The sequence below is a fragment of the Leucoraja erinacea genome, chromosome 16 (genome assembly GCF_028641065.1).
Source record: "Leucoraja erinacea ecotype New England chromosome 16, Leri_hhj_1, whole genome shotgun sequence".
NCBI lineage: Eukaryota > Metazoa > Chordata > Chondrichthyes > Rajiformes > Rajidae > Leucoraja > Leucoraja erinaceus.
Genome location: NC_073392.1, coordinates 24,725,211 through 24,752,995, shown reverse-complemented (window position 1 = coordinate 24,752,995; position 27,785 = coordinate 24,725,211). Strand labels below are relative to the sequence as shown.

The following is a 27,785-nucleotide window of genomic DNA, read 5'->3' as shown; positions in this document are numbered from 1 at the left end:
GTTAAGCTGCATTTGGAGTATTGCGTGCAGTTCTGGTCATCCCATTACAGGAAGGATGTGAAGGCTTTGGAGAGGGTGCAGAGGATATTAGCTACAGGGAGAAGTTGGACAGATTCAAATTATTTTCCAACCCGGGTTCAATACTGACTATGGATGTTGTCTGTGTGGAGTTTGCACGTTCTCCCAGTGACCATGTGGGTTTTTTTCTGGGTGCTCTGGTTTCCTCCCACATCTCAAAGACCTGCAGGTTTGTTGGTTAATTAATTAGTCCCTGTAAATTGTTCTTATTGCGTAGGATAGAACTAGTGTACGTGTGATCGCTGGTCAGCGTGGACTCGTTGGGCCGAAGGGCCTGTTGCTACGCTGTATCTTTAAACTAAACGAAACGTCAACCCCGTGGTCTGGTATTTCAACCTGGTTTGAATTCAGTCAGACACGGTACCAAATGTTAAAGGGAGGGGTAACCTTATCTTTAATAACCATTGCGGGAAATACAAACGTTTAAATCTGCATGAGCTGGGTGTCGAATCCTGCTCTCCCCACCCCTCGGGGTGAGCTGCACAAGTCTTTGGAAACAAGTTGACGGGTTGCAAAGGTCACAGCCTGCCTGAACTGCTCGACTCAGCCAGCAGAGTGTTCAACGTGGAGGCACAAGTTCACAGTCGTACCTTCAGCCCCGGTGGTGTTTACATGCTGAAGTAGTACTCCTCCTCCTCCTTCTGCTGGTCAGTGGTGTCTTGGACTTGCTGCTTCAATTCCTTTATCGGGGGGGGCTCAGACCGATACACCAACCTCCGACCCGTCTGCAGACACAGGCAGGGAAAGCATTTAACTTCAGGAAGCAGAGGAGGCTACAGTGTAACACTCGACCCCTCACGTCCGTACTCTCAATCCAGCCCCCGCTCCCCACAGCACTGAAAACTCCGTAATCCACAAAGTACCAACAATTCAATGGAGCGGACACTCAGTGACCATTTGTCCCAACGCTTGCTGGATCTCCTGGATGCTAGCCATTTCATCTCCCCCCAGTCCCACACTGACCTTTGCCCTGGGCCTCTTCCATTGCCAGAGTGAGGCCACACACAAACTGGAGGAACAGTACCTCATATTTTGCTTGTGTTGCTTACAACCCAGCAGTATGAACATTGAATTTTCTAATTTTAAGTAATTAAGCCTCCCCCCCCCCCACCCCCCTTTTTGCCTTGCCCTCCCTTTCTGGCGGGCACCCATTTCTCCCACTATCCTGCCACCTTTCTCTCCCTCCACACCTCCCCACCAAGCCATACCCCCACCCTGGTACAAACACATCTCTCCCACCCCACCAGTCACCCTGATCCGCTCCTCACCTCCCTGAGCACATCCCTCCTGCCCTAGCAGCTTTATACAGTGCCCACCATACTGTTTGGGACATAGACCCATCATTTATTTATTTGCCTCTGTACTCCACAATTTGAGATTTGTAATAGAACAAAATCACATGTGGTTAAAGTGTACATTGTCAGATTTTAAGAACAAAATCACCATGTGGTTAAAGTGCACATTGTCAGATTTTAATAAAGGCCATTTTAATACATTTTCTCCTGCTTATCGGAGGTGGACTTCCTCGGCTGCCAGCTGCTGACGAACAATCGATCGGACTTCCGTTCCCAATTTTTAAAATTTATTTAATCGCGAGACAATTTAATAATTACATTAAAATAAAAAGCGGCTACTAACGCCCTCGACGCCTACAACGTGACGGATCACATGAATGGGACAAAACAAAATGTAAGTCGTCTATTTTAAACAAACTTGTTTCTTGGGATGACTTTAATCACATTTTACGATACGAAAATGTGATTTGGGCCCCATACAAACTGGCAGTGTTTTTCCTGCCGATATGGGGTTCAAATTCGTCGCAAATGCAACGTTCCAATCGATCCCAGAAACACCCACTCGCAAGATGATTTAAATGCTTTTTTTTGGACAATCGTATCGCAAGAGCATCTAAATCGCCTGTATTTTGTGTTATTGTCTACCCATAGTCAATATTTTTATACTAAATATCAGTTTTAGTCCCATGTATTGTGCAAAAAAATAATGATTTAAATTATATTGAGTGATGTTTCTAGATTAATTTATGGGAATTAAACCTTAAATTCCTTCCATCTGGGATATAAATTCATGACAAGGAGATTTAAAAATCATGTTTTTCATGAAGTCTTCTGCGGACAGTGGTCATTGACAAATCCACACCTGACTCCCGAAGAGTGTTTCTGATCTGTCGGACAGGTGTTTGGGGATTTTTCTTTATTATAGAGAGAATATTTGTCATCAGCTGTGGAGGTCTTCCTTGGACTGCCAGTCCCTTTGCGATTACTAAGCTCACCAGTGCTCTCTTTTCTTAATGATGTTCCAAACAGTTGATTTTGGTAAGCCTAAGGTTTGGCTGATGTCTCTAACAGTTTTATTCTTGTTTCTCAGTCTCACAATGGCTTATTTGACTTTCATTGGCACAACTTTGGTCCTCATGTTGACGAACAACAATAAAAGTTTCTAAAGGTGATGGAAAGACTGGAGGAAAAACTAGGTGCTGAGAGTTCTCTTATACCTGCATGAAGGAGGCAATTAAACACACCTGTGCAATTACAAACACCCGTGAAGCCATGCGTCCCAAACATTATGGTGCCCTGAAATGGGGGACTATGTATAAACACTGTAATTTCTACATGGTGAAATCAAAATGTATAAAAATTACTTTTCTTAAAATCTGACAATGTGCTCTTAACCATATGTGATTTTTTTTCTATCACAAATCTCAAATTGTGGAGTACAGAGGCAAATAAATAAATGATGGGTCTTTATCCCAAACATTATGGAGGGCACTGTACAGTACATATCTCCAATCTTCGTTTCACCCCTTCCAGAATTATCGCTCTTGATTATTTGCCTCCTTCTTCCCACCAAACTGCAAGACTTCCCATTTCTCAGCAACAAATTGAACTCATCGCACATTGATCTGAACAAACAGTGGGGGGGGGGGGGGGGAAGGAGGGGGGGAAGGGAGAGAGAGGGGGAAGGGGGGGGGGGTGGGGGGAGAGGAGAGGGAAGTGGGAGAGGGGAGGGTTTACCCTACCTTCTTCTGGTGTTCGGCCTGTGATCTCAGCATTGCCCGATGGACCCGTTCCTCTTGGTGAAGCTTCTCCTCCCTCAGTTTCTCCTCCCTCAACCTGTGTGACAAACAGAGTGGCAGTGAGACCCCCCTGGGGGCTTTGACAAATGTTGGATCAACTGGTGCCCACATTCCCAGGGTCCTCCCACCTTGCTGTGAGTGACCACCACTCACCAAGCTTGGACCCAACATCCAGAACTGACCTGGCTCTGGATTTAGTCCGGGCTGGTGATTGGGCTGTTTAGTTTACTTTTGAGATAAAGCACGGAAACAGGCCCTGTCAGCACTAACCAGCGATCATCCCGTACACTGTCACTGCCCTACATACTAGGGACAATTTACAATTTTTACCGAAGCCAATTAACCTGCAAATCTGTGCTATTTCTGAGTGTGGGGGGAAACCGGAGCACCTGAAGAAAACACACGCGGTTGCAGGAAGAACGTACAAACTACGTATAGACAGCACCCGTAGTCAGGATCAAACTCTGATCTCTGGTGCTGTGAGGTAAGAACGATCACTGCGACACTGTACAGATAGTCCTGCTATGACGTCTGTTTCTACACCATGAATTAATAAAACGATGGATGAATTGGGGGATGCTATTTGTATTCTGCAAAATGAATCGGTTATTTCGATTAGGAACTAGAGAACCACTTAATAGTTACTTTGGAAATCAACAAATAGAAAAAGGCTGTCTTTGGGAAAATAAAGAGTCTCGAAAAATAAAATGTTTCAGTCACAACCCCTTAGGTCATTTAAATTGACAAGCAGTTGCTTGTATTAACATTTGTATAGCCATCTCTGTCAAACAATATAACATGCACCCTGCAGTATTTTTTCGCTTGCAGTAGCAAAACCAAATTGAAAGCTATTAAAAAGACCGTCGTTTTGAAAATCCTACAAGAGTGGGGGGGGAACCTTGCATTTGAGATTTAAGGCCTTAATCTCCTTTACCCTATTGATAGGACTTTATTCCTTGGAGCACAGGAGGCTGAGGTGTGATCGTATAGAGGTGATAAAATCCATGAGGAGGATAGATAGGGTGAATGCACAGTCCTTTTCTCAGGGTAGGGGAATCAAGAACCAGACAACCTTTGGCTTAAGGTGAGAGGGGTAAGATTTAATAGGAACCCGAGGAACCTTTTCACTTGGATGGTGGTGGGTACAGGGAAGATGGTGCCAGAGGAGGTAGTTGAAGCACGTACTGGCACAGCATTTAAAACATATTTGGACAGGTACATGGATAGGAAAGGTTAAGAGGGATATGGGGCAAATGCAGGCCATTAGGACTTGTCCAGATGGGGCATCTTGGTCAGCATGGACAGGTTGTGCTGAAGGGCTAGTTTCCATGTTGTGTGACTATTTACTAATCTTCCAGCTTTCCAAAACATGCCATGCTTCACAACAAGGTAGATCCCCCTTCCCCCTCATGGATTTTATCACCTCTATACGATCACAACCTCACCTTTCCCCACAGTAAGCTCCATGGACTCAGAATAAAAGGACGTACCTTTAGAAAGGTGATGAGGAATTTATTTTTAGAGAGTGGTGAATCTGTGGAATTCATTGCCACAGACGGCTGTGGAGGACAGGTCATTGGGTATTTTAAAATCAGAGTTTGACAGGTTCTTGATGAGTACAGGTGTTAAGGGTTACAGGGAGAAGGCATAAGAATGGGGTTGAGGGAAAGATAGATCAGCCCCCGTCTGGTTTACACTTACTTTCCCGTTTTTTTTCAACCGGGAATGAAAGATTGGGTGCCTCCAGCAGCGTTTTGGTGCCAGTGTGGCCCACGAGCCTAGCCACCTCACTGCCCTGCTCCCCCCTACCTCATCCTCCTCTCCTTCTCCTTGTTCTTCTCGGCCAATTCCACCTTCTCCCGGGGCAGTTTCTCCATGCTTTCAAACAGGTCCTCCAGGTAGTTCTCGATGCTGGTCAGCATCTGCAGCGTGCTCATGTTGGCCTCGTTCTCTCCGATGCACGACCGGTAAACCTCCATCACCTTCTGATCCAGAGCCTCCAGCATTTTATCCTGGGGTCAGAGAGAGAGAGAGAGGGGTAGCAGCAGATGTCAGTGAGTGGTACATGGACAGAAACGGGAGCTAGAGCGCTGTACAGCACAGGATCAGCCCTTCAACCCACCTTGTCCATTCAGTTCTAAAGGGTGCAACTCTATAATCTAAAGAAGGTTTCTGACCCGAAACATCACCTATTCCTTTTCTCCAGAGATGCTGCCTGACCCACTGAGTTACTCCAGCACTTTGTGTCACCGGTATAGGATGCAGCTCTAGAGGACTTTGGTCAGGCCACGTTTGGAGTATCGTGTGCAGTTCTGGGCATCCCGTTAAAGGAAGGATGTGAAGGCTTTGGAGAGGGTGCAGAGGAGGTTTACCAGAATTCTAATAAAAAAAGAACTGCAGTTGCTGGTTTATACCAAAGATAGACACAAAGTGCTGGAGAAACTCAGCGGGCCAGGCAGCATCTCTGGAGAACATGGATAGGTGACGCTTTGGGTCAGGATCCTTCTTCAGATCTTGTATTAGGGATTTTCAGCTACAGGGAGAAGTTGGATAGTTTTCTCTGGAACATCAGAAGTTGAGGGGAGACGATAGAAATATATATAATTAGGAGGGGCATGGATGGTGTAGACAGCCAGGGTGGAAATATCCAACACTAGAGGGCATAGCTATAAGGTGAGAGGGGGAAAGTTTAATGGAGATATGCAGGGCAAATGTGGGGGGGGGGGGGGGCTGGAGCACACTGCCCCGGGTGGTGGTGGAGGGAGATTAGATAGTGGTGTTTGAGGCTTTTAGGATAGGCACATGGAAATGCAGAGGATAGAGATATATGGATCATGTGCAGGCAGATGAGATCAGTTGAACTTGGCATCATGTTTGGCTTTACTGTTCTATGTTCTACTCCTTGGTTCACTGGGCTAGTCCCATTTGGCCCTCGGTATAAACTCCTTCCTATCCAGAGTTGGCCATTTGTCCCCCTGGAGTCTGCTATCACAAGCTCACAGATGATCTGATCTTGGCCTGATCTTCGCACTCACTCCTCAGATCCCTTACCTTTCTTGCTGACTACCAAAAATTATAAATTTCTATCTTGAAATCACTCAGATCTTGAAACTAGATTGTGTTAATTCAGGCAGCATTCTAGTAAATCACTACTGCACCCTCTCCAAAACCTCCACATCCTTCCTGGAGGTTGTGTGGAGGATGCAGCCACTGTGCGTCAGTGGAGAGAGGGACAGGGAGATGGTGTAGCCCTATGACCTTGGAGGGACCCCAACCAGAGACAAGGGGGAGGGTTACCTGATCCTCGATGGTGCTCTGGCTGAAGGAGAACATCTTGGCCTTCAGCTCCAGCTCAGCAGCCCTGCTCTCCTCCTTGGCCACTGCCTCGTTCAATACGTTCAGCTGCTGCTTCAGGAAATCCGTCTCGCAGGTCCTGTCAGACGGAACACTCGTTACACCATCTCCAGTTCCAAAAACCCCTGCACGCGGAGCCTGCAAGCAGGTCCTTCGGCCCAACTCGCCTGTGCTAACCAGGATTCATAGCTGAGAAAGTTCCATTTGCCTGGTCACTCCCTCTTCTCCCCTCTCCCATCAGGCAAGAGGTAGAGAAGTGTGAAAACACACACCTCCAGATTCAGGGATAGTTTCTTCCCAGCTGTTATCAGGCAACTGAAACATCTAATCACCAAACTAGAAAGCGGACTTTACTGAACTTTACCTTTCATGAAACATTATTCCCTTTATCATGTATTGGTACATTGTGACGGCTCGGTTGTAATCATGTACAGTCTTTCCACTGACGGCTATGTGAGGGGCGACACTGGCCAACTAACATTTATTGAGCAGGTGACCAAAATCTTAATGAAAGTGCATGTTTAAGGAGTTTGTAAAGCAATGGAGGGTGAGGGAAGAGGTTTAGGGAGGGGATTCCTGACCTCGAGTTTGGCCAGCTGAAGGCACGATAGACGGTGGTGGAGTGAGAATAATCAGATGTTCAGAAGGACAGGACTGATTGCAGTCTTTTACCCAGAGTAGGGGAATGATGAACCAGAGGACATAGGCTTAAGGTGATGGGGGGAGGGGGAAGATTTCATGGGAAGCCGAGGGGCAACTTTTTTTTTCTCCCACACTGGGCTGCCGGAGGAGATAGTTGAGGCAGGGACTATAACAACATTTAAGAAACATTTTGATAGGTACGTGGATAAGATAGATTTAGAGGAATATGGGCCAAATGCTGCAGGTGGGACTAGTGTTGGTCAGCATGGGCAAGTTGGGCCAAATGGCCTAATTCCACACTGTAAGACTCTAGAACTATGAGGGGAGTGGGTGGAGGCGGATGCATAGCTGGGGAAGGGAGGAGAACACAGTAGGACTTGATAACTAGGAGCAAGATGGGGTACATTTTATGCTGTGCATTTGCCATGGCCTGCTTGATCTCTTCCACCGCCTCCTCTGTCTCCTGGGAGTTCAAGATGAGGGACAGGTTCTGCTCCTCCAGCTCCGTGTAGATGTCCAGCAGCTGCTTGGGATCCGTGAAGTAAAGTTCCGGCTCCTGTGGAAAACCAGGGGTCAGTGAGGAGAGGAGAACAGCAGCCGTGGTCCCTGTGTCCCTGCCCCCTCCCACCCCAGTTCCATCCCGTGTGCGCGGAAGCGGGGAAGGGAAAGGGGACGCAGTGATGCCCCCATGGTGGAACAGCCTGTGGGGCCAAGGGAATGGGATGAGGGAAGATCAGTGGCAAACTGCAGGTTAACCAGCAGGTAGAGTTGCAATGTTTAAGCAACATTTGGTCAGGTACACAGCAAGGGCTGGTTTAGAGGGATACGAGTCAAACACAGGTGGGTGGGACTAGTGTAGTTGGGGCATGTTGGTCGGTGTGGGCTGAAGGGCCTGGTTCGACGCTGTATGACGCTATGATTTAGTGGTGATTGAGAGTCTGTGGTGGAGTGGGAGTCAGAAGTAGACAAACCTCATCGCTATCAGACCACTCCTGTTCTTCGGACTTCGACTCGATGGAAACTGCACTGCTCCTTGAGGGGAACGGACAACAAAGAGTTAATGGGTTGGCTGGGGGTTAGAATCTGCACCCTCTCCTCAGCCCTCTCAGACTCAATTCGGGAGATCCAGCCAAGCTGTCCACAGTCGATGCTGACAGCAATATTGCTGGTGGTGTATTATTGCCACATGAAATGAAATGAAATGAAATGATTCAATTTATTGTCATTGTCAGTGTACAGTACAGAGACAACGAAATGCATTTTTAGCATCTCCCTTGAAAGGGAGACACAGGGCGTCGCGGTGTGCCCGCGCCTGCCGCCGTGCTGAGATACACATACTGAGATACAGGGGAAACCCTGCGTGCCATTCAGTCAAATCATCCCATACACGAGTACTATTGACCCTCACACAAGTACAACAGGTAGTGCAGAGAAAAAACACCAGAAAGCAGAATATAGTGTTACAGCATTATATCCTTAGTTACAGAGAAAATGGTCTGCAATAAGGTGGGTTGAAATATCAGGACGACACCCTAGTTTATGGGAGGGCCATTCAGTAGTCTGATAACAGGGGCGGGGGGGGAGAAGCTATTCCCGAGTCTAGCGGTATGCGCTTTCAAGCTTTTATATCTTCGCCCCGATGGAAGAGGTTAGTAGTGGGGGCGGCACAATGGTGCAGCGGTAGAGTTGCTGCCTTAACGCGTTGGATACTGAGGTTCGATCGTGTCTACGAGTGCTGTCTGTGGGTTTGTAGGTTAATTGGCTTCAGTAAAATTTGAAATTGTCCCGTGTGTGTGTGTGTGTGTGTGCGCGCGCGCGCTAGGGTACAGGATGACTCGGTGGGCCGGAGGGCCCGTTTCCCCTGTAACTCTAAAGTCTAAAGACTGTTCAGTTGTCTGATAAGGTGTTCCTGCGTCTGATGGTGCGTGCTTACACACATTTGTATCTTCTGCCTGACGGGAGAGGGGAGAAGACAGAATGGCGGGGCCGTGATGGTTAGCGGCTTCAACTCTGGCTCCAGCGGTGGTTTTCTGGTGTGTCGCTGGCAGGCAGACGGCAGACGCTCTCCATTTGGACCAGTTAGGCTGACAACCGGGTGTGTTTTGGATGAACTCCTGCAGCAGTCTCCCTCCCCCTCACCACTGCCATGTGTCTCCCCCACCTCCACATGCACTGTAGGTCTCTCACTGATAATGAGGGACCTCATTGAAGCTTACCGAATAGTGAAAGGCATGGAGAGAGTGGATGTGGAGAGGATGTTTCCACTAATGGAAGAGTCTAGGATCAGAGGGCACACCTTCAGACTAAAAGGACATACCTTTTGAACGGATATGAGGAGGAATTTCTTTAGTCAGAGGGTGGTCAATCAGTGGAATTAATTGCCACAGATGGCTGTTGAGGTCAAGCTATTGGATATTTTAACAGTGGAGATTGATAGGTTCTTGATTTGTGCGGGTGTCAGGGGTTATGGGGAGAAGGCAGGAGAATGGGGTTGAGAGGGAAAGATAGATCAGCCATGATTGAATGGCGGAGCAGGCTAGATAGGCCTAATGGACTAATTCTGCTCCTAGAACCTATGAACACATGAACCGCGCTCTCACTTACTTCCTCCAGTCTGTGGCGACCTTGGGTCCTACCGATCCCTGTCGCATGATTGATATGGAGTGCATGCCCGTCTTACTGGCTTGGCCTGGGATGGGGATAGGGAGGGAGAGCAGCATCAATACACACTCACATATCTCAAGCCTCTGCCCATCTCCCCTAACGTCCTGTACAACTGCAACACAATGTCCGAACTACTGGACTCAACTCAGATTGACACAAAGTGCTGGAGTAACTCAGCAGGTCAGGCAGCATCTCAGGACAATATGGATAGGTGACGTCTCGGGTTGGGACCTTTCTTCAGACTAAACGTAACATAACCGTAATCTCCAGAGATGCTGTCTGACCCATCGAGTTACTGCAGCATTTTGTATCTTTGATATAAACCAGCATCCGCAGTTACGTCTTTATTACGTCCCGAACTCAACTCCCTGGCTGATGAAGGCCAGCAGTCCAAAAGTCTTCTTGACCACTCTTAGACCCCTCTGCTCCACAACACTTCCTATCTACCCATGACACCACTTTCACGGTACTATGCACCTGCAATTCTAGATCCCTCTGCTCTGCAACATTCCCTGTCGACCTTTGACCCACTTTCCTGCACATTAGCGGCAATTTACAGAAGCCAATTAACCTATAAACCCGCTGTCTTTGGTATGTGGGAGGAACCCAGAGCACCCAGATAAAACCCACTTGGTCCCAGGAAAAATATGCAAACTCCATACAGAAAGCACATGAGGTCAGGACTGAATCCAGATCTCTAGCGCTATGAGGCAGCAGTGCTACCCGCTGGCCTGTCCAAATGGGACCGTTAGGAGGGAGCTACTAGTAAGCTTGCAGATGATAATGAAGTTGGTGATGCTATAGGCAATGAAGATGGTTATCAAGAAATACAGCAGGATCTTGATCAGCTGGGCAAGTGGGCAAAACGAATGGCTAATGGAGTTTAATTCAGATAAGTGCAAGGTCTCACATTTTGGGAAATCAAATCTTCGCAGTGAATGGCAGAGCTCTGGAGAGTGTTGAAGAGCAGAGGAATTTAGAGGTGCAGGTATATAGTTCCCTAAAAGTCGTGTCAAGGTAGACAGGGTGGTCAAGGATGCTTTTGCCACGCTAGCCTTCATCAGTTGGGGTATTGAGTGTAGAAGTTGGGACGTTGTACAAGGCGTTGGTGAGGTGGCACTTGGACGATTTTGCTCAGTCTTGATCACCCTGCTACAAGAAGGACGTCATCAACCTGGAAAGGATGCGGAAAAGATTTACGAGGATATTGCCAGGACTCAAGAGCCTGTGCTATAGGGAGAGGTTGGGCAGACTGCGCGTGCTGCACTGTGGGAGGGGCAGTACTGAGGGAGTAACACTGTGGGGGGGGGGGGTATTGAAGGAGCGCTGCACTGTGGGGGGGGGGGGGGGGGGGTATTGAAGGAGCGCTGCACTGTGGGGGGGGGGGTGTATTGAGGGAGTGCCGCACTATGGGAAGGGCAGTACTGAGGGAGTGTCACTGTGGCTGATACTCACGTGAAATGACTGGCGGAGGTGGTTTTCTGGCAACTTCTCTGGAACTATCTTTTGCCAGCTTTATTTCCTTCTTCTTTCTCTCTCTGTCGTCTCTCCACTCCTTGGGGGATAGTTTCATCAAAAAATCCCTGTACACACGGTAATCCTTCAGTGTCTCCTCAAACTTGACGATATCACTGGCGGGTTAAGCAAGGACAGAAGTAAAGTGGTGTTAATAAGATGGAACGTATGCAGGAGAGATTCACCATGAGAGGTTGGATAGGCTGCGACTTTTTCCTTTGGAGCGCAGGAGGGTGGGGGGGGGGGGTCTTATTGAGGCGTACAAGATCATGAGGGGCACGGATAAAGTGAACGCTCATAGTCTTTTCCCCAGGGTAGAGGTAACCTGTTACCATAATAAACTCAACTTGACTTGGCCCTTCAATTGTAACCATCAAGAGCGCAGCACCATACAGGTATGTGTTCGGTGTGTCAATGAATGCTCTATCAAACATCTACAAGTGTATGGTAGACAGCACACTGACTGGTAGCATCACCGCCTGGTTCAGTAACTCGAGCGCCCAGGAATGAAGGAGACTACAGAGAGTGGTGGACACTGCCCGGCCCATCACAGGTACTCACCTCCCCACCATCGAAGGGATCTACTGGAGGCCTCTAAAAGACAGCTGGCATCATCAAAGACCCACACCACCCTGGCCACGTTCTCATCTCGCTGCTACCATTGGGAAGAAGGTACAGGAGCCTGAAAACCGTGGCCAGGTTCAAGAACAGCTTCTTCCCAGCAACCATCATTGCACAACACTAACCTCAGCAACGGTAATCTTCTATGGACTGTGTCTTTGGTTGGACCGGTTTTACACTATTGTGATCTGGTTGCTATTATTGATTAGTATATATTTACCTGTGTGTTATTGCGTTTGCTGGCCTGTGAAGCAGCTGCATGTAGGAATTTATGTTGCCGGTACATATGACAACTAAACACGTGTAGGAAAGAACTGCAGATGCTGGTTTAAATCAAAGGTAGACACAAAATGCTGGAGTAACTCATCGGGATTGGCAGCATCTCTAGAGTGAAGGAATGGGTGATGCTTCGGGTTGGGGCCCTTCAGGCTGATTATGCGGGGGTGGGAGGAAGAAAGCTGGGAGATGGGAGAGGCAGGACAAACGTGGACACAGGGTAGGGGAGTTCCAAATCCACAACCTCCCACATCAGCACCACGTTCACAACACTTGGAAATATCTCACCATTCCTTCTTTGTCCCCAATTTTAAATCCTCCAAAATACCAATGGCAGAGCAGACAGGGTGGATGAACTGTGCACAGCTACTTACAATACAATACAATACAATTTAATTGTCATTTGGACCCCTTGAGGTCCAAACGAAATGCCGTTTCTGCAGCCATACATTACAAACAAATAGACCCCAGACACAACACAATTTACATTTTACATAAACATCCATCACATTGTTGTGATGGAAGGCCAAAAAAACTTATCTCTCCACTGCACTCTCCCCCCCCCCCCCCCCCCCCCCGATGTCAGAGTCAAAGTCAAAGCCCCCGGCTGGCGATGGCAATTGTCCCGCGGCCATTAAAGCCACGCCGGGTGGTGCGAGGTCGCACACCGAGTCTTGGTGTTAGAGCCCCCGGCGTGCGCTCGCAGAGTCCCACGGCCATTCCAAGCCGCGCAGGGCGGTGATGTTAGGCCCTGCTCCAGGAGCTCTTCGACCCCGCAACTCGGGCGGGAGAAGTCGCCGTTGCAGGAGCCCTGAAAAGCGGTCTCCCTCCAGGGACCCGCGGGCTCCCGGTGCCGCCGTCCGCAGACCCGCAGTTGCAGCCTCCGAATCAGCAGCAGCAGCAGCAGCAGCAGCAGCAGCACCGCCCCTCCACCACCGCTCCACCACCGCTCCACCCGCTCTGGACTCGGCCAGCTCCGCGACAGTGAGGTGAGTCGGCACCAGAGTCCCCAGTCTTCTTCTGTTGGAGGCCGCTCCTCGTTGCAGCCCCAACGACAACTAAGACCCGACAAGAAAAGGTTGGGTCTCCCGTGCAGGGAGAGATTTAAAAAGTTGCCCCCTCCCTCCCACCCCACACACACACACCCCCCAACAAAAAATAACAAAAACTACATATAAACATAGACAAAAAATAATAAAAACGCGGACGGGCTGCAGAGGCCGCTGCTGACCAGAGTCGCGCCGCCTCTGGTACATGAAAGGACACAAGTTGCTGGAGTATCTCAGTGGCTCAGGCAGCATCTTTGGAGGTCATGGATAGGTGACATTTCAGGTCGGGCCCCTTCTTTAGATTGATTCCTTCTGCTGCTTACATTCTTTGGTCCAACTAACTTCCCAAAAACATCCTCTGCAGTAAGACCCCAGTACCTCACCCTCACCCCTACCCTCCCACGGACCTTGTTATCAATTCCACACCCTCGTCCCCAGATGCGGGTGCGTTACTCACTTCTTCACGGCCATCAGTTGGGTGGAAAGCTTCTTCAACTCTGCAACTTTCTCCAGCTTCATTTTGGTTTCCTGCTCCGCTCTGTAAAAGCAACCAGGGGCAACACTTACATTTTCACGAGCTGAGAGAGATCCTGCCCTGACCTCTCATCTACCGCATTGGAGACGCTCAGACTATCTTTAATCCGACTTTACTGGACTTTATTTTGTACTAAACATTATTCCCATTATCCTGTATCTGTGCACCATGGGCAGCTTGTAGTCTTTCTGCTGACTGGGTAGCACACAACAAAAAGCTTTTCCTCTACCTCAGTGCATGTGACAATAGCCTAAACAAAATTAAACTAAACTAATGGGATATTTAGTTGAGTTTAAAATTTCATCACGGAATCAGGCCTTTTGGTCCACTGCGTCTATGTCGACCATCGACCGCCCGTTCACACCAGTTCTAAGTTATCCCCACTTTCTCATCCACTCCCTGCACAATAGGGACAAATTACAGAGGGCGAATTAACCTGCAAACCCGCATGTCTTTGGGATGTGGTAGGAAACTGCAGCACCCGGAGGAAACCCACGCGGTCACAGGGAGAACGTGTACACACAGGCAGCACCCGAGGTCAGGATCGAACTGCGAGCCAGCTGCTCCGCCATCTGCGCCACTGTACCCCCCATAAATCGTTTGAGGTTTATGATAGTTTGATGTTTCTGGTGGTGGGTGTTCCTGTTATAGGTTGATGTTTTGGCAGTTTTTCACCATTGCCCTGGGGTGTGCAAGAGCCAAATTTTGTTCAGATTGATGGTATATTTTACAAGTTATTGACATTTTAAAATTTACAAAAAACGTTTCCACTTGCCCTGCCCGTCAGCTGCGTTCAACGTCACAATGGGATCCCAAATCTCTTTTTTTTAAAATCGCTATTTTCACTAACTGTGTGGAGGGAGGGGGGGGGGGGGGGGATGAATAAAGCTGGTAAAAGAGAGGCAGGACAAAGCATATGTACCAAGCTAGAGTGAAATCCATTTTTACACACAGCACCAGAACATTATCAGTACAAGAAGGGTTTGGAGCGATGCGGTTAGGGCCGAACATGTGTGGCGGGTGGGAGTGGGACGAGGGCACATGAGACATCTTGGTTGGCATGGGCAAGTTGGCCGAAGGGCCTGTTTCCGGACTCTATTTTTAGTTTATAGATACAAGCGGAAACAGGCCTTTCGGCCCACCGAGTCTGTGTCGATCAACGATCACCCCGTACACACTTGCACTATCCTACAGACTAGCGACAATTTATAATTTTTTTAACAAAGCCAATTAGCCTGCATGTCTTTGGAGTGTGAGAGGAAACCGGAGCACCCGGGGAAAATCCAGGGAGAACGTAAAAACTCCACACAGACAGCACCCATAGTCAGGATCGAACTCGGGTCTGGTGCTGTGAGGCAGCAACTCTACCGCTGCGCCACCTTGCCGCCCCAGACTGACTCTATGGACGGGCTGTTAGTCTATTAGCGGAATGGAGAGAGTACTGTATTTACATCTGCATTGCTTGCACAGAGTTCTTGTCGTTCTCCTTGAGGAACTCGTCGAACATGGCCGCGTCCTCCTCCAGGTAACGCTCCGCCGTCTGCAGCTTCAGTTCCTCCACCGCTGCCGCCTCCTCCAGCTTCCTGATCTCATCCTTCTTCATGGTCAGCGAGTACTGGACAAACATGGCAGCGTTAGGAACCAGGGCAGGGCTACATCACCCTCCACCCCGCCGTGCCACATACACATCCCTACTACAGCACGCTGACTGGCACTCAGCTACTGCAAACATTCGGGCAGCATGGAACAGTACAGCACAGGAAGAGGCTCTTTGGCCCACAATGTCCGTGCCAAACATGATGCCACGTTAAACAAATCTGTGTCTGCATGTGATCTATATCCCTCAGTTCCCTGCATATCCATGTCGATCTAGGTCTCTTAAACACCACTATTGTATCTGCACCATCACCAACCCTGGCAGCATGTTCCAGGCACCCACCACCCTGGTGAAAAAAACTTGCTGGATATCTTCTGTAAACTTTCTCCTTCTTTCCTTTAGCTACGCTCATAATAGGGAGGCAAATATGCATTGGCCTATAAATGCAGCAGTGAGGGAGACTTTCTGAGTGAGAAATCACAACATGGACCAAATGCAGGCAAAGGGAACTAGCCATGGAGACGCAAGGAACTGCAGATGCTGGAATCTTGAGCAAAACACAGTGCTGGAGGACCTCAGTAGATCTGGCACAGTATCTGGCGGAAATGGTTAGACGATGTAAAGTGGGAAAGGGTCTCAACGACCAGAAACGTCGCCAATCCCTTCTCTCCATAGATGCTGCCTCACCTGCTGAGTTACTCCAGCATTTTGTGTCTACCTTTAAGGTGGGGAACCCTGCTTCAGACTACCCTGCTGTGCACAGATTTCTCCCCCATCTCCCACTCCCCCCCCGTGAGTTGATCATGGGGAACAAGGATATGGCGGACCAATTGAATAACTACTTTGGTTCCGTCTTCACTAAGGAAGCCATAAATAATTTGCCGGAAATAGCAGGGGACCGCGGGTCAAAGGAGTTGGAGGAATTGAGTGAAATCCAGGTTAGCCGGAAGTGGTGTTGGGTAAATTGAATGGATTAAAGGCCGATAAATCACCCAGGGCCAGATAGACTGCATCCCAGAGTACTTAAGGAAGTAGCTCCAGAAATAGTGGATGCATTAGTAATAATCTTTCAAAACTCTTTAGATTCTGGAGTAGTTCCTGAGGATTGGCGGGTAGCAAACGTAACTCCACTTTTTAAGAAGGGAGGGAGAGAGAAAACGGGGAATTACAGACAAGTTAGTCTAACATCGGTAGTGGGGAAACTGCTAGAGTCAGTTATTAAAGATGGGATAGCAGCACATTTGGAAAGTGGTGAAATCATTGGACAAAGTCAGCATTGATTTACGAAAGGTAAATCATGTCTGACGAATCTTATAGAATTTTTCGAGGATGTAACTAGTAGCGTGGATAGGGGAGAACCAGTGGAGTGGTGTATCTGGACTTCCAGAAGGCTTTCGACAAGGTCCCACATAAGAGATTAGTATACAAACTTAAAGTACACGGCATTGGGGGTTCAGTATTGATGTGTATAGAGAACTGGCTGGCAAACAGGAAGCAAAGAGTAGGAGTAAACGGGTCCTTTTCACAATGGCAAGCAGTGACTAGTGGGGTACCGCAAGGCTCAGTGCTGGGACCCCAGCTATTTACAATATATATTAATGATCTGGATGAGGGAATTGAAGGCAATATCTCCAAGTTTGCGGATGGCACTAAGCTGGGGGGCAGTGTTAGCTGTAAGGAGGATGCTAGGAGACTGCAAGGTGACTTGGATAGGCTGGGTGAGTGGGCAAATGTTTGGCAGATGCAGTATAATGTGGATAAATGTGAGGTTATCCATTTTGGTGGCAAAAACAGGAAAGCAGACTATTATCTAAATGGTGGCCGACTAGGAAAAGGGGAGATGCAGCGAGACCTGGGTGTCATGGTACACCAGTCATTGAAAGTAGGCATGCAAGTGCAGCAGGCAGTGAAGAAAGCGAATGGTATGTTAGCTTTCATAGCAAAAGGATTTGAGTATAGGAGCAGGGAGGTTCTACTGCAGTTGTACAGGGTCTTGGTAAGACCACACCTGGAGTATTGCGTACAGTTTTGGTCTCCAAATCCGAGGAAGGACATTATTGCCATAGAGGGAGTGCAGAGAAGGTTCACCAGACTGATTCCTGGGATGTCAGGACTGTCATGAAGAAAGAGTGGATAGACTTGGTTTATACTCTCTAGAATTTAGGAGATTGAGAGGGTATCTTATAGAAACTTACAAAATTCTCAAGGGGTTGGACAGGCTAGATGCAGGAAGATTGCTCCCGATGTTGGGGAAGTCCAGGACAAGGGGTCACAGCTTAAGGATAAGGGGGAAATCCTTTAAAACCGAGATGAGAAGAACTTTTTTCACACAGAGAGTGGTGAGTCTCTGAAACTCTCTGCCGCATAGGGTAGTCGAAGCCAGTTCATTGGCTATATTTAAGAGGGAGTTAGATGTGGCCCTTGTGGCTAAGGGGATCAGAGGGTATGGAGAGAAGGCAGGTACGGGATACTGAGTTGGATGATCAGCCATGATCATATTGAATGGCGGTGCAGGCTCGAAGGGCCGAATGGCCTACTCCTAATTTCTATGTTTCTATGATACTGCAGTTCGGATCAACAAGGAGAGTGAACAGCCGGCAGAGTTGCCCAGAAATGGCAGGAGCTGAAGGGAATCAGTGCTGAAATAATGAGGAAGTTACCTCAAGGGTAAACATCTCCCGCTTCTTGTTGATGTAATCATTCAACGTTTCCTTCTCGATGTGACGATCTGAAACATACAGTTACAAACCTGCTGGGAGATGGTGGGCGATAGGGGTGGGGGTCGGGGAGGGAGAGAGAGAGAGAGAGGGGGGAGGGGGCAGGGGGGAGAGGAGAGAAAGTCTGACTTTGAGTGCGTGATGGGGCGGTGCGGATGGAGCTTCACTCCGTGTCTGAGGACTGGGTAGACGGGAGCTTTACTCAAATTCACCTCTCGTGACTTTAACCTTCCACGAGGGGTCACTTTTTAACGCGGAGAGCTTCTTCACGTTGGCTCGGTGTTCTGCATCGGGGTCAGCTTCCAGCTCCACCTCCTCCACCTGTGGTCTGCCGTGTTTCGCGTTCACACGAGCGGCGTACGTAACCTTCTCGTAAATCTTCAATTTCTTTTGTTCCTCTTTTTCCTGGGTTCCCAGAAGCAAGAAGCAGATTAGGCAGTGGGGTTGATACAGGGCGGCGGGGAGAGAGCGGGGCAGTAGGATTAGTGCGGGATTGATACAGGGTTGTGAGGAAAGTGAAGGGTTAATGGGATTGGTTTGGCATTTAATTTTACCCCACGGTCATAATGGGCCAAATGGCTTCTCTTTACACGGTTTCAAACCCGCGGGCTGTCTGTCAAAGGTAGACAAACTGCGTATAGTGTAGTTCCTGCACCTTGCAGCTGGTGTTGAAGTAGTACCTTTCTTTTCTCTTCCCTCTCGACATCGCGAAGGGTAAAGATATCACAATCACGGGGCAGCTTGAACGGGTTCCGATTTGCTTTTAGCCGCCGAACGCAGTCTGTGGGAGAGAACAGAACCTGTTTTGGTTGTACATTCTCCTTTCTCGCATCAGTCCCCGATGGTGCCGGACTGTGGCGACTCGCCGTGTGCTGGCCCAGAACACGGCCCACTATCACCCACCACAATCGCTTCACTCCCTTGCATCTCTATTTGAGAACCAAAGTGCATAGGTTTATGGTGATGGGAGGGGAGAGATGTAACAGGAATCTGAGGGACAACTTTTTCGCAGAGGGTGGTGGGTGTATGGAACGAGCTGCCAGAGGGGGATAGTTGAGGCAGATACTACAACAACATTTAAAGGACACTTGGACAGGTACATGGATAGAAAAGTTTAGGAGGATATGGGCCAAACGCACACAGGAGGGACTAGCGTAGATGGGGCATCTTGGGTTAGCGAGGGCGAGTTGGACCGGAGAGCATTCACAGGAATGTTGCCGGGACTGGAGGCTTGAGTTATCAGGAGAGGTTGGAGATATTGTGACGTTTCTTCCAGGAGTGCAGGAGACTGAGTTGACCTTTGAGGTTTATAAAATCAGTGTAGTTGAGGCTGGTAATAGAACAACATTTAAGACACATTTAGACATGGATAGGAAAAGTTTATAGGGATATGGGCCAAACGCAGGCAGGTGGGACTAGTGTAGATGGACATGTTGGTCGGTGTGGTCAAGTTGGGCCAAACTCAGTCGACGCTATATGACTGACTCCAATTGTAAAATTATCAGGATTTCTGGCAATATCAACAAGTGAATTTCAAATGTTATTTTAGTACCTGCCTCAACTACCCCCTCTGGCAAAAAAAAGACTCAAAGTGCTGGAGTAACGGCGGGTCAGGCGGCATCCCTGGAGGGCATGGATAGGTGACGTTTCAGGTCACCTACTGAAGGTCCTGTCTCACTTGGGTAACCTAATCCGCGAGTTCAGAAGAGTGTCTTCGACCTTCAAGCTCGAGGGATCGACTGAATCGCAAGCTGGGTCGACCGGCCGCACACTCACAAACACATCACAAAGGCGGCGGGGGGGGGGGGGGGGGGGGGGGGGGGGAAAGCAGGGGAGCGCTGTCTGCGCGATGAAGAAGGTAAACGGCTGCCACAGTGTACGGTAAGTCCTTTAGAGAGAGCGTAGGGAGGGCGTGGGGGGGGACAGGGGGGGGGAGGAGGAGACAGAGGGGGGGGGGGGGGGGGGGGGGGGGGTGGGGGGGGGTGACACTTTTAAGAAATTTAATAACGTTTAGCAGCCATTTTACCTACTGGTAGGTCTTCCTTGGTCCTGAAACTCCAATGAGTCAATCAAAATGCTCAGTCAGCGAAGGAGATTGCCTACAGCTGCCCTCGACTGTCTGTGACCAATGCCAACCAAATATTACTTGTGGAAACATTTTCAACATGCTGAATTTTTTCCGCGACCTAGCTGAAACCACGAGTATTTGGGAACTTCCCTCGTGCATGAAGGAGAGTTCCCCTTTAGTGTGAGGAAGAGTCCCGATCCGAAATTCCACCTATCCATATTCTCTAGAGATGCTGCCTGACCCGCTGAGTCAATGGGGCTGTCCCACTTGGGCGACCTAATCTGCGAGTTTAGAAGAGTGGCTTCGACCTTCAAACTTGCAGCATGGTCGACACGTGGTTCTCGGAGGTCCTATGAGGTCACTGGAACTCTCCTTCATGCTCGAGGGAAGTTCCCGAATACTGGTGGCCTCAGCCAGGTTGCGGAAATTTTTTAAGAATGTTGAAACATTTTCAGCAAGTAAAATTTGGTCGGCATGGTTCTTTTTAACTCGTAGTGCAGTGGAGTGGGTTGCTATTTAGTTACAGGCAGTCGAGGGCAGCCATTTACCCTCCTCTTCATCGTACAGACAGCGCTCCCCCGCTTTCCATGGCCCCCGCCTTCGCGATTGTGTGTGTGTGTGTGTGTGTGCAGTCGGTGGATCCAGCTCGCGGTTCTAGTCAATCCAGTTCGAGGCTTTCCAGGCGAGTGCCCTCAAGCTTTAAAGTCAAAGACACTTTTCTGGAATCGCGGATTAGGTCGCCCAAGTGGGACAGCCCCTTTACTCCAGCACCTAGTGTCTGATTCTGAAAACCAGCATCTGCCGTTCCTCGTGTATACCAACAAGGCATGATGGTGCAGCAGTAGGGTTGCTGCTTTACAGCGCTGGGGACCTGGGTTCGACCCTGACTACAGGCGCAGTCTGTACGGAGGTTGCAGGTTCTCCCTCCCGTGGCCATCGGTGCTCTGGTTTCCTCCCATGCTCCAAAGATGTACAGGTTTGGAGGTTAATTGGCTTATGTTAATTGTAAATGTCCCTACTTTGTCGGACAGTGCTAGTGTGCAGGAATGTTGGTCGGCGCGGACTGGGTGGGTGAAAGAGCCTGTTTGAATCTAAGTAATAATCAATTCAAAGTAATAATCTTTCAAAACTCTTTAGATTCTGGAGTAGTTCCTGAGGATTGGCGGGTAGCAAACGTAACGTACCGGTTCCCCATAGGGCTGTGTGCTAAGCCCCCTCTTATACTGTCTCTACACCTACGACTGTAGTCCGGCCCACAACAACAACCGCATCGTCAAATTTGCTGACGACACTACTGTGGTCGGACTTATTTCAAAGGGAGATGAGGCAGCCTACAGAGAGGAAGTCCTGAAGTTGACAACCTGGTGCTCTGGCTCTGAACACCAGGAAAACAAAAGAGCTCATTGTCAACTTCAGGAGGCACAGCACCGACTTAGCCCCCCTACACATCAACGGCGAGTGTGTGGAGAGGGTCAACACCTTCCGGTTTCTCGGCGTCCATATCGCTGCTGATATCTCCTGGACGGACAACACGACAGCGGTCATCAAGAAGGCTCAGCAGCGGCTGCACTTCCTGAGGGTCCTCAGGAAGCACAACCTGGACTCTAACCTGCTGCTGACCTTCTACCGCTCGTCCATCGAGAGCCTGCTGACATACTGCATTACAGCATGGTATGGCAGCTGCACCATGGCAGACAGGGAGAGGCTTCAGAGGGTAACTAGGACAGCGCAGAGGATCATTGGCTGCCCTCTCCCCTCCCTGATGGACATCTACACCTCCCGCTGCCTTAGCAGGGCAAAGAAGATCATCAAAGACAGCTCCCATCCTGCGTTTGGACTGTTCGACCTGCTGCCCTCTGGAAGGCGCTATAGGTGCATCAAATCCAGGACAAATAGACTCAGGAATAGTTGCTTTCCGAGAATTATAACTACTATTAATTCTAATTCACACATGCACTGACTTCACTGCCCAACACGGACTTCCATCTGTATATATGTATATATGTATGTAGCGCCGCAGAAATTGTGCACCTATTCCCGCCCCCATCCCCCCCCCTTCCGTTTTTTGTTTTATCTGTTTCTTGTTTTTTGTGCTAAATTGTATGTATGCACTGAGTACGAGCAGCTTTCATTTTCACTGTACATGTATAGTGACAATAAATGGCATATCTATATCTATATCTAACCCCACTTTTTAAGAAGGGAGGGAGAGAGAAAATGGGGAATTAGAGACCAGTTAGTCTAACATCGGTAGTGGGGAAACTGCTAGAGTCAGTTATTAAAGATGGGATAGCAGCACATTTGGAAAGTGGTGAAATCATTGGACAAAGTCAGCATGGATTTACGAAAGGTAAATCATGTCTGACGAATCTTATAGAATTTTTCGAGGATGTAACTAGTAGCGTGGATAGGGGAGAACCAGTGGATGTGGTGTATCTGGACTTCCAGAAGGCTTTCGACAAGGTCCCACATAAGAGATTAGTATACAAACTTAAAGTACACGGCATTGGGGGTTCAGTATTGATGTGGATAGAGAACTGGCTGGCAAACAGGAAGCAAAGAGTAGGAGTAAACGGGTCCTTTTCACAATGGCAGGCAGTGACTAGTGGGGTACCGCAAGGCTCAGTGCTGGGACCCCAGCTATTTACAATATATATTAATGATCTGGATGAGGGAATTGAAGGCAATATCTCCAAGTTTGCGGATGACACTAAGCTGGGGGGCAGTGTTAGCTGTGAGGAGGATGCTAGGAGAATGCAAGGTGACTTGGATAGGCTGGGTGAGTGGGCAAATGTTTGGCAGATGCAGTATAATGTGGATAAATGTGAGGTTATCCATTTTGGTGGCAAAAACAGGAAAGCAGACTATTATCTCAATGGTGGCCGACTAGGAAAAGGGGAGATGCAGCGAGACCTGGGTGTCATGGTACACCAGTCATTGAAGGTAGGCATGCAGGTGCAGCAGGCAGTGAAGAAAGCGAATGGTAGTGCAGGCTCGAAGGGCCGAAATGCCTACTCCTGCACCTAATTTCTATGTTTCTATGTTTCCATGCTGTATCTCTAAACTAAAGATCACTTGACTGTGACTGCTAGTCTGTGACTGCTCTTTGATAGCATTCTCCAGACTCTTTGATATTTTCCGAGTTCTCCAAACAATTAATTCTATTGAATCAAAAAAAGGCAACACGTAAAACATTGCAGCATCATTACCTACCTGGGACTTTGGGCACATCTACCTTTTCTTCTTGTTTCTCCGTAGACTGCAAGCTCGCCTGTGATGCTATATTGGTGGGGGTGAGAGGAGAGTGAGAAAGAAGGTGCTGCAGATACGGAACAGATCAATAATAACCAAGTTACCGAGAAATAAGTTCACGCAGTTACCACCAGTTCGTGTTCAAATAATTGGCAGATGATACAAGACTCAGAAGAGTTCGATTTAGCTCTTAGGGCTAAAGGAATCAAGGGGTATGGGGGGAAAAAGCAGGAACAGGGTACTGATTTTAGATGATCAGCCTTGAACATATTGAATGTCGGTGTTGGCTCGAAGGACCGAATGGCCTACTCCTGCACCTCTTTTTCTATATTTCGAACAGTGTTTTCATTTGATTCAACGTGTGTGATGGGACAGTGTAGAGGGAGCTTCACTCTCCATCTATCTGCGCTGTCTGCCATGGGGGTCATTGAATGTAATTCTGAATTAATCACATTGATGGGGACAATCGTCAAAGATATGTTAAATCGAGTTAAAGGCATTCAAGACATTACCCAAGCCTTTCTGCGAGCTTGCTACCTCTGCCAGCCTCGGGGTGGACTGCCCTGTTTCAGAAGCCATGTTTCAAGGCGTTTATTCCTCACAGACAGGACCTGCACAGAAGCAACAGAGACTGAGAATCTTCGTCGTCAAGAGTTTAATTGGTGGGGTAGGACAAAGCCTGTCGAGTGATAGGTGGGTCCGCCCATCGCTCAACACCACCACCCCCCCCCGGTCCACTCTCTTCCTCCCTCCAACCCCTCTGTCCACACTCCCTCTTCTCCCTCCACTCTCTCATTCCACCTCCCCACTGGGTCCATTCTCTCCCTCTCCCCCCCCCCCCTCCCCCCCCCCCCCCCCCAACCCCCCCCCCCCCCCCCCCCCCCACCCCCCCCCCCTCTCCTTTTCCCTCTCCCCCCCCCACCCCCCCCCCCCTCCCCCCCCCCCCCCCACCCCCGGATCCACTCTCTCTCCCTCCCCCCCGGTCCATTCTCTCCTTCCCCTCCCTCTCCCCCTCCTCCCCACGGGGTCCACTCCCACCCCCCCCCCTCTATCCCCGGGCTCCACTCACACTCTCTATCCCCGGGCTCCACTCACACTCTCTATCCCTGGGCTCCACTCCCCCTCTCTATCCCCGGGCTCCACTCTCTATCCCCGGGCTCCACTCTCTATCCCCGGGCTCCACTCACACTCTCTATCCCCGGGCTCCACACACACTCTCTATCCCCGGGCTCCACTCTCTATCCCCGGGCTCCACTCTCTATCCCCGGGCTCCACTCACACTCTCTATCCCGGCCTCCACTCTCTATCCCCGGGCTCCACTCTCTATCCCCGGGCTCCACTCTCTCTATCCCCGGGCTCCACTCACACTCTCTATCCCCGGGCTCCACTCTCTATCCCCGGGCTCCACTCACACTCTCTATCCCCGGGCTCCACTCTCTATCCCCGGCCTCCACTCACACTCTCTATCCCGGGCTCCACTCACACTCTCTATCCCCGGCCTCCACTCTCTATCCCGGGCTCCACTCTCTATATCCCGGGCTCCACTCACACTCTCTATCCCCGGGCTCCACTCTCTATCCCCGGGCTCCACTCTCTATCCCCGGGCTCCACTCTCTATCCCCGGGCTCCACTCTCTATCCCCGGGCCCCACTCACACTCTCTATCCCCGGGCTCCACTCTCTATCCCCGGGCCCCCACTCACACTCTCTATCCCCGGGCTCCACTCACACTCTCTATCCCCGGGCTCCACACACACTCTCTATCCCCGGGCTCCACTCTCTATCCCCGGGCCACTCTCTATCCCGGGCTCCACTCACACTCTCTATCCCCGGGCTCCACTCACACTCTCTATCCCCGGCCTCCACTCTCTATCCCCGGGCTCCACTCTCTATCCCCGGGCTCCACTCTCTATCCCCGGGCTCCACTCACACTCTCTATCCCCGGGCTCCACTCTCTATCCCCGGGCTCCACTCTCTATCCCCGGGCTCCACTCACACTCTCTATCCCGGGCTCCACTCTCTATCCCCGGCCTCCACTCACACTCTCTATCCCCGGGCTCCACTCACACTCTCTATCCCCGGCCTCCACTCTCTATCCCCGGGCTCCACTCTCTATCCCCGGGCTCCACTCACACTCTCTATCCCCGGGCTCCACTCTCTATCCCCGGGCTCCACTCTCTATCCCCGGGCTCCACTCTCTATCCCGGGCTCCCACTCTCATCCCCGGGCCCCACTCACACTCTCTATCCCCGGGCTCCACTCTCTATCCCCGGGCCCCACTCACACTCTCTATCCCCGGCTCCACTCTCTATCCCCGGGCCCCACTCACACTCTCTATCCCCGGGCTCCACTCACACTCTCTATCCCGGGCTCCCACTCACACTCTCTATCCCCGGGCTCCACTCTCTATCCCCGGGCTCCACTCTCTATCCCCGGGCTCCACTCTCTATCCCCGGGCTCCTCTCTATCCCTGGCTCCACTCTCTATCCCCGGGCTCCACTCTCTATCCCCGGCCTCCACTCTCTATCCCCGGGCTCCACTCTCTATCCCTGGCTCTATCCCCGGGCTCCACTCTCTCCCCGGCTCCACTCTCTATCCCCGGGCTCCACTCACACTCTCTATCCCCGGGCTCCACTCTCTATCCCCGGGCTCCACTCTCTATCCCTGGCTCCACTCTCTATCCCCGGGCTCCACTCTCTATCCCTGGCTCCACTCTCTATCCCCGGGCTCCACTCTCTATCCCCGGGCTCCACTCTCTATCCCCGGGCTCCACTCACACTCTCTCTATCCCCGGGCTCCACTCTCTATCCCCGGGCTCCACTCACACTCTCTATCCCCGGGCTCCACTCTCTATCCCCGGGCTCCACTCTCTATCCCTGGCTCCACTCTCTATCCCCGGGCTCCCCTCTCTATCCCTGGCCCCGCTCTCTACGCCCGGGCCCCACTCTCTATCCCCGGGCTCCACTCTCTATCCCCGGGCTCCACTCTCTATCCCCGGGCTCCACTCACACTCTCTATCCCCGGCCTCCACTCTCTATCCCCGGGCTCCACTCTCTATCCCCGGGCTCCACTCACACTCTCTATCCCGGGCTCCACTCTCTATCCCCGGCCTTCCTTCACGTACCTCTACAGAGCGACGCCAGAAGCGGCCGTTCTCGGTTGCCATGGCAACGCCGGACGCGCGCTGGAATCGGTTTGTATCTTACTAATCCGTGCGGTCCTGCGGACGATGTAAAGCTAAAGTGACCTTTTAGCCAGCAGAAAAGACAATAATAGTTTACAAAAAATAACATTAAATACTAAAAGGAGAAGGGTGGGGAGGGGGACTGGGGGTGATCACGTGACGAGCGCCGGGCCATGACGTGATCTGTGTGACGTCGTCTGCCCGTGACGTCAGCCGGCGGCGGGTGTGATGCCAGTCAGCGGTGACGTCATCTGCCCGTGACGTCAGCCGGCGGAGGGTGTGACGCCAGTCAGCGGTGACGTCATCTGCCCGTGACGTCAGCCGGCGGAGGGTGTGACGCCAGTCAGCGGTGACGTCTCGGCGAGCACGGGAAGAAGCGGTAATGGTTGCCGGCCGTTTAACGGTCCGACGCCGTGGATGCGACTCCGGCGGCGCCGCCGCCAATGCGTGGAAACACGGGCGAGGGGGCAAGGTTATGGCAGCGTGTGGAGAGTGATACAGCACAGAAACAGGCCACTCGGCCCATCTCCTCCCTGCTGACCAAGATGGCTGCTGATCCCATTGCTTTCTGCCTGCCCCACATCCCACCAAACCGATCCTATCCATTTACCTGTCAAATGTATCATAAATCTTCGCATATTGGGCTAGTCGTGTCTACCCGCGTTTGGCCCATATCCCTCCAAACCTTTCCTATTCATGTTACCTGTCGAAATGTCTTTTAAATATTGTGATGGTACATGCCTCAACTACCTCCTCTGGTAGCTCGTACACCCACCACCCTTTGTGTGAAACAGTTTCCACTCAGATTCCTATTAAATCTTTCCCCTCTCAACTATGTCCTCTGGATCTTGATTCCCCTATTCTGGGTAAGAGACTGTGCATTCACCCTATCTATTCCCCTCATGATATTATACACTTCTACAAGATCACCCCTCATCCTCCTGCGCTCCGAGGAACAAAGTCCTTGCTTATCCAACCTCCCCCTGTAGCTCAGGCCCTCAAATTCTGGTAACATCTTCATAAATCTTCACTCTTTCCAGCTTAATGACATTTTTCGTGTGGCAGGGTGACCAAACCTAAATACTCCAAGTGTGGCCTCACCGACGTCTTGTATATAATTTTGTAACATAAATCCCAACT

The 27,785-nt window shown here is 50.2% G+C and overlaps 1 protein-coding gene across 2 annotated transcripts; it reads right to left on the bottom strand.

The window, feature by feature from the left end:
* Positions 1–451: 451 nt before the first annotated feature.
* Positions 452–26,726, bottom strand: cfap100 (cilia and flagella associated protein 100). 2 transcript variants are annotated; one of them, XM_055647921.1, is made up of 16 exons: positions 26,586–26,726; positions 23,975–24,073; positions 23,424–23,489; positions 18,823–18,923; positions 18,355–18,547; positions 18,086–18,153; positions 15,280–15,443; positions 13,751–13,831; positions 11,288–11,463; positions 9,773–9,857; positions 8,140–8,200; positions 7,573–7,724; positions 6,470–6,605; positions 4,982–5,184; positions 3,116–3,209; positions 452–803 (listed from the first exon to the last, which is right to left on the bottom strand). In XM_055647921.1, the coding sequence occupies exons 2-16, from the start codon at positions 24,039–24,041 to the stop codon at positions 687–689; spliced, it is 1,764 nt and encodes a 587-aa protein (XP_055503896.1). In that variant the 5' UTR covers positions 24,042–24,073; positions 26,586–26,726; the 3' UTR covers positions 452–686. The 2 variants fall into 2 exon arrangements, with proteins under 2 accessions (XP_055503896.1, XP_055503897.1); XM_055647922.1 differs by lacking the exon at positions 26,586–26,726 and adding an exon at positions 24,532–24,550.
* Positions 26,727–27,785: the final 1,059 nt, after the last annotated feature.

Bases quoted from the DNA above. Each gene is read 5' to 3' on its own strand.
- cfap100 (XM_055647921.1), bottom strand. From the start codon at position 24,041: ATGGCTTCTGAAACAGGGCAGTCCACCCCGAGGCTGGCAGAGGTAGCA. The intron at 9,858-11,287 runs GTGAGTATCAGC...TCCCCATCCCAG, and splicing joins ACCTCCGCCAGTCATTTCAC to GCCAAGCCAGTAAGACGGGC. The intron at 8,201-9,772 runs GTAAGTGAGAGC...GTTCCCCTCAAG, and splicing joins GTCGCCACAGACTGGAGGAA to GAGCAGTGCAGTTTCCATCG.